Consider the following 6079-nt stretch of genomic DNA (forward strand, 5'->3'; position numbering starts at 1 on the left):
CTTCATCAATAATGGTTAGTGAGATGAAACGAATGAGGAATGGATGATCAGTTATCTTGTACATGCTTGAGCACCTAGCAACCTCAAAATGATCGACTTTCACAATGGAATCTCCTTTCAAAGATGTTTTGTAATGATTAGCACGTTCGACGGGAGTAAACCCATGAATCATGGAATCTGCAAATAATATTATTCAACAAAGAATCAAGAAATCAATTAAAACAATTATGTTAAATAAGTGTGATAGATCGAAGATTAACTTATCTTTTCATCAGGGAATAGAACCGTGATTTCCGCAAACTCCCTGTCTTTCTTGAAGTTCAGGGAATCCCAGAAGCGGAGGAAACCAGAGGCTATGCTCTGACTACTACAACCAAGACGGAGAGACTCGAAGGTTGAGTGACGGACGCCGGTTTGAGGAACTGGAGAGGCAAAGGACAAACATTTTCTAGAAGATGGTTAAAGCTAAGAGGAATGAATGAGTTTGTGGAGATGTTGATTGAGTTCATCAAAGATGAAAATCATATATATATAGGGTTTACAGAGGGGATACAAATCAGGAACATTTATGATCAAGCGATTTAAGATGAGGAAATGAAGAGTTCACCGGTGAAAAAATAGATTTCGAACAGACACACAGCGCAACTCTGTAACTCAGACTTGTTTGAGACAATGATGAAAAGAACTCAATCTCATGTTAAACAACAATAGTTTACAATATGAGAAAACTATAATTGTTGCAAACTTGAGTTTTTTTTCATATAACGTGATGAATCTCATTTAAAAATGAAACCCATAATATACTTATAGGCCCGACTCTCAGAGGAAGCTGAAAAAGCGAGGGTTTTCGACCTTTATAAATATATATTAGGTTCGGCTATCAATGTACAAAGTATCTTTTAGCTTAGTTATATAAATGTTGGTGATTATATCTCAATAACCCGGATTCGATGTTACGCGCCGAGGAGGAAGCAAAAACTCAAGTATTATAATCTATTGGACAAGCAAGTTTTTGATTCTCCTGTACATAGCTTAAGTAAGACGCAATGTTGTGGAAATTGACTAAACCATTCGTAAACAAAGACTTTTACTCTTTGCGTTCACCGTGAAGAACACTTCGTAGAAAAGACTATATCATTAGTTTAGTATATAAATACATGGCCATGAAACCATGTTACTTACCATACAATTTAAAAAAAAAATCAAATCAGTGCTAAAGAAGGATGAAAGGCTCTTGGAACGCATCAAATATCATTCATAGTAGTTTCTCTTGTCTCTTCTTATTTCTTTTCAATTTTAGAGATGTGTGTGCTGCTCCTACAAGATACTCGTGTCGTTCTGAACAGAGGGATGCATTGCTCGAGTTTAAGAACGAGTTTGAGATTGGGGAGCTTTCTTTTTATTGTATAAGTGGTTATCCAAAGACAGAGTCATGGGCAAATAGCAGCGACTGCTGTAGGTGGGAGGGTATCACGTGCGATGTCAAGTCTGGGGAAGTGGTCGAGCTAGACCTTAGTTGTAGCGGCCTCCATGGCCGGTTCCGTTCCAATAGCAGCCTTTTCAGGCTTCAAAACCTCCATTTTCTAGACCTTTCACTCAATGATCTTAGTGGTCATATCCCATCTTCAGTTGGAAATCTTTCTCATCTCACCACTCTCCACCTTTCTGATAACCATTTCTCTGGTCAGATTCTTTCTTATGTTGCAATCTTTTCTCTTCTCAATTCTCTTGATCTTTCCTACAACCAGTTTTTAGGTGAAATCCCACCTTCGATTGGTAACCTTTCTAAGCTCACCACACTCGACCTTTCATATAACCAATTTTCAGGTTATATTCCATTTTCAATTGGAAACCTTTCTCAACTTATCTCCCTTGGACTTTCACAAAATACTTTTAGTGGTCAGATTCCGTCTTCCATTGGAAACCTTTCTCAGCTCACTTATCTCCACTTCTTTACTAACAACTTCATGGGTGAAATCCCATCTTCTTTTGGCAATCTAAACCGCCTGATCCGCTTAAGCATGTTCTCTAATAAGCTATATGGAAACTTTCCCAGTGCATTACTAAAAATGACAAGGCTGTCAACTTTAATACTCTCCTCAAATAAGTTCACAGGCACACTTCCTCCTAACATCACTTCACTATCCAACTTGGCCTTCTTTGACGCAAGTGATAACGCTCTCAGTGGAACTCTCCCATCTTCTCTCTTCACCATTCCTTCTTTGACTTCTATTGACTTGAGTGATAACCAACTTGAAGGCACGCTTGAGTTTGGGAATACGTCTTCACCACCTAACTTACAAGCCTTACGTATTGGCGGCAACAACTTCATAGGGCCAATCCCGAGTTCCATTTCCAAATTAACCAACCTTGAGGAACTTGACCTTTCCAGTTTCAACACCCAAGGACCAGTTGACTTTAGTATCTTCTCACATCTCAAGGCACTACAAACTCTTGGCCTATCCCATTTGAACACAACCGCAACGATTGACTTGAATGATTTCTTATCATATTTCAAGAGGCTCAGCTATTTGGATCTCTCAGGCAATCATGTTTCAGCCGCAAACAAAAGTTCAGTTCCTTGGCCATCGCTAGTCTATATGGACTTGTCACAATGCGGTATTAATGGTTTCTTCCCGGAGCTTCTGAAAACACAGAAGCGGTTGCGGAATCTAGACATTTCCAACAACAAAATCAAAGGTCAAGTTCCTGGATGGTTATGGATGCTACCAAACTTGGAGAACCTGGAACTTTCAAACAACACTTTCACCGGTTTCGAAAGACCACCAAAACATGGACTATCCTATGTCTGGAAACCATCTATAAAGAACATTCTTGGCTCCAACAACAACTTCACAGGCAAGGTTCCTTCTTTCATATGTGCGTTGCGTTCTCTAAATATTCTCGATTTATCTAAAAACAACTTAAATGGTTCAATCCCTCATTGTTTGGGGAACTTCAAGAGCAGTCTTTCGGTTCTAAACGTTCGTCATAATCGTCTTAGTGGAGGTCTTCCAGAGAATATTCTTGGAAACCTAAGGTCGCTTGACGTTGGTCATAACCAGCTGACGGGGAAGCTTCCTAGATCTTCGATCCGTATGTCATCTCCTCTGGAAGTTCTGAACGTGGAAAGCAACAGAATCAACGACACGTTTCCTTTCTGGTTAAGTTCTTTACAAAGTCTCCAAGTTCTCGTCCTTGGATCGAATTCATTCCATGGACCAATACATCATCAAGTCTCATTCCCTAAGTTGCGGATTATTGACATCTCGCGTAATCACTTCAACGGATCTTTGCCAACGAGCTACTTTGCGAAGTGGAGTGCTATGTCATCACTTGGGACAAACGAAGAAGATCGGTCGAAAGTAAATTACATGGATGTGAAGTACATGGGAGACGAAGTAGATTATGGATACTACCATGATTCGATCGTTTTGATGAATAGAGGTTTAGAGATGGAGCTAGTAAGTATCCTAAAAATCTACACAGCACTCGACTTTTCGGGAAACGAACTTGAAGGAGAGATTCCGAGGTCCATCGGTCTACTGAAAGAGATCCACGTGCTCAACTTGTCAAACAATGGTTTCACTGGCCACATGCCTTCGTCTTTGGGAAACATGACGGCTCTCGAGTCGTTGGATGTTTCCCGAAACAAGCTTTCGGGAGAGATTCCGCAAGAGCTTGGGAACCTCTCGTTCCTTGCGTACATGAACTTCTCGCATAACCAGCTTGTGGGTCTAGTACCAGATGGCACTCAGTTCCGAAGGCAGAATTGCACTTCGTTTGAGGATAACATGAGACTTTTTGGTCCTTCTCTTGACGAAGTTTGTGGAGATATTCGCACGCCAGCATCGCAACAACATCATGAATCAAAGGGAGAAGAAGAGGTGATGAGTTGGATAGCAGTTGCAATAGGATCAGTGCCTGGTATTGTCTTCGGATTGACGATTGGATACATTCTCGCTTCATACAAACCAGAGTGGTTCTTAAACCCTTTTGGCCGAAAAAGTTGTCGAAGAAGCAGAAGCACCACAACGTAGTAGAGACTGGAGAGGTACTGACTTTTTAACCAAAGTAAAACTAAAGTGTTTTATATTTCACAGCTTTTGTTTGCTTGTATAGGCTTTTAAGGTCAACATGAAGAACCTTGACCGACAAGATTCAACCACTCTCTGCACAAAACTCTGTCAAACTCGGATTAGTTAAGGTTTCAGTTATAGTAAGTTTCCAGTTTAGCTTGGTGTTTTTTTTTTTTCTCTTTTTCTCTGTTTTTTAAGCTAAGTTCTCTGTTTCTATGTAATAGAAATACTCTGTTTTGTACCTCAAAATTACCCGCTCATTAGATGGACATGAATCAAGAGAAGAATAGTGGAATTCAATCATATATGTACCAGAGAGTAAAAGATAAACCAGTAAACGATTATGATTTGAGCTTGGACTCGAACCCACGACCAATCATGTAACTAACTAGCATGGAAAAGCTCAAACCAACACGAATGATAAGAACTGGCACACATGTCTTCTCCCACTGTCTCTTCTTCTCTACAAAAACACTCTTTGCCATAGCTTTCTCTGCAAAGAAGATGCTTGAGCTTCAACATGATATAGTCTTTGCTCGCACTCGTCTACTAGCCTATTCTGAGGTCAACACTTTATACTAAAGTCGCCAATATATGTATTTTTAATATGCAAAATCAAATGCTTAGTTCATCATTTGTACTAAAACTCGGGTTAACTTCATAAGTAACCATCAAGTGTTGTCTTGTGTGTACAAAAAAAAAAAAAAAAAAGGTTCAAACTTTACATCAAAAGCCCTAAACCCTAAAAAACATACTCTTATACATCAAGAAACCGGTATTAATTAACCTCCCGTATGCTCTTTAGAACCGGTCTCCATAACCGGTGCTGGTTGCCTTCTTCAGTTTTACGATCAAGATCAGAACCGGTCAAGTCATGTACGTTGACGTTACTAAGTAAATCATGGAATTGCTTTTTCGTCAGTCTGATCTTGATCTCATGATGAGATGAGTCAGATGATTTACTGTCTCGTGCAACAAATACAGTGCTACTAGCCTCAATGGAGGTCTTAGAGCTCTGATGATGATGATGTTCTTCATCTTCTGTGATGAAATCATCCCAATCTTCACCAGCCCAATGCATTTCGTGTCTCAGACAATTTCCCATTTCTTCTTGCTTTTTATTTTCTTTGGAGGTAAGTGTGGTAATGGATGATTTTATATAATACGTAGGTCGAAGCTGGTGGGATATTGAAATCATGAAAAATACATAAAGATTAGGTCAAATGCAACAAGAACATATACAATGTGCCATGTCAGATTTTATAAAACTTTTGTAATACGTGGACATGTGTTTGTTGAACTCACCGTGACACCGTCAACAGCTTTTGTCCTTTTAAAAGTATCGGCTCTGTCAGCTCGGCTTGATATACTTGCTGATTACAAATATGTTCTTTATTTCTCAGTGTGCCGGTGAAAATGCAAATTCCACGAAAGAAGAAAGAAACAAGAACCATAAGAGCATGATTATTGCAAAACCCTACATCAGGGGTTCTTATTATTTATTTAATGCTTTTAAGTAGAAAAAGTGATTTAAGAGACAAAATTAAGAAATTCCAACTTTTAAGTGCTTCAATGCAAGGTTTTTAAATTAGGGCTCTTAAAAAAATTATTAAACATATTTTTATTAAACTTTAATTTTTTTGATTAAATAAAACATACTAAAATATAACATTTTAAACATAGACTTTTAAATAAAAATATAAAAACAAAGATTAGTAAAATGAAGAAGTATTAGAATCAGCTGTTATCTTCATCATGTCCAAATTTAAGCCATACATGTTCAACCAAATCATCTTTCAGTTGTTGGTGCATTTGTCTATCACGAATTCTAACACAAACACCTATCATATTGGCGATATTTGTAGGGATATCTATAGAATACGTGAGATCCACATGTGAACTTCCGTTGTCTTCTCTTTGTTGGAACTCCAAAACATCAAATTGAGTGTATCCATCTCGTTCGTCTTCTACTATCATATTATGGAGTATGATACATGCTC

General features: G+C 38.5%; 2 protein-coding genes across 4 annotated transcripts; one reads left to right on the plus strand and one right to left on the minus strand.

Moving 5' to 3' along the window:
• The first annotated feature begins 1093 nt into the window (after positions 1 to 1093).
• LOC106329148 (receptor-like protein 12) lies at positions 1094 to 4435 on the plus strand. Of its 3 annotated transcripts, none has more exons than XR_001267751.1 (3): positions 1094 to 4054; positions 4123 to 4219; positions 4304 to 4435. XR_001267751.1 is itself a non-coding variant. In XM_013767755.1 (2 exons), exon 1 carries the CDS (start codon positions 1224 to 1226, stop codon positions 4038 to 4040), a length of 2817 nt encoding a protein of 938 aa, XP_013623209.1. In that variant the 5' UTR covers positions 1094 to 1223; the 3' UTR covers positions 4041 to 4054; positions 4123 to 4435. The 3 variants fall into 3 exon arrangements, 1 of the variants encoding a protein (XP_013623209.1); XR_001267752.1 differs by having other exon boundaries at positions 4344 to 4435; XM_013767755.1 differs by having other exon boundaries at positions 4123 to 4435.
• A 394-nt stretch (positions 4436 to 4829) lies between these two features.
• Positions 4830 to 5186, minus strand: LOC106334216. Its single transcript, XM_013772531.1, has one exon. The coding sequence runs from the start codon at positions 5182 to 5184 to the stop codon at positions 4858 to 4860; it is 327 nt and encodes a 108-aa protein (XP_013627985.1). The 5' UTR covers positions 5185 to 5186; the 3' UTR covers positions 4830 to 4857.
• Positions 5187 to 6079: the final 893 nt, after the last annotated feature.

This window comes from Brassica oleracea, chromosome C3, assembly GCF_000695525.1.
Source record: "Brassica oleracea var. oleracea cultivar TO1000 chromosome C3, BOL, whole genome shotgun sequence".
Taxonomy (NCBI): Eukaryota; Viridiplantae; Streptophyta; class Magnoliopsida; order Brassicales; family Brassicaceae; genus Brassica; species Brassica oleracea.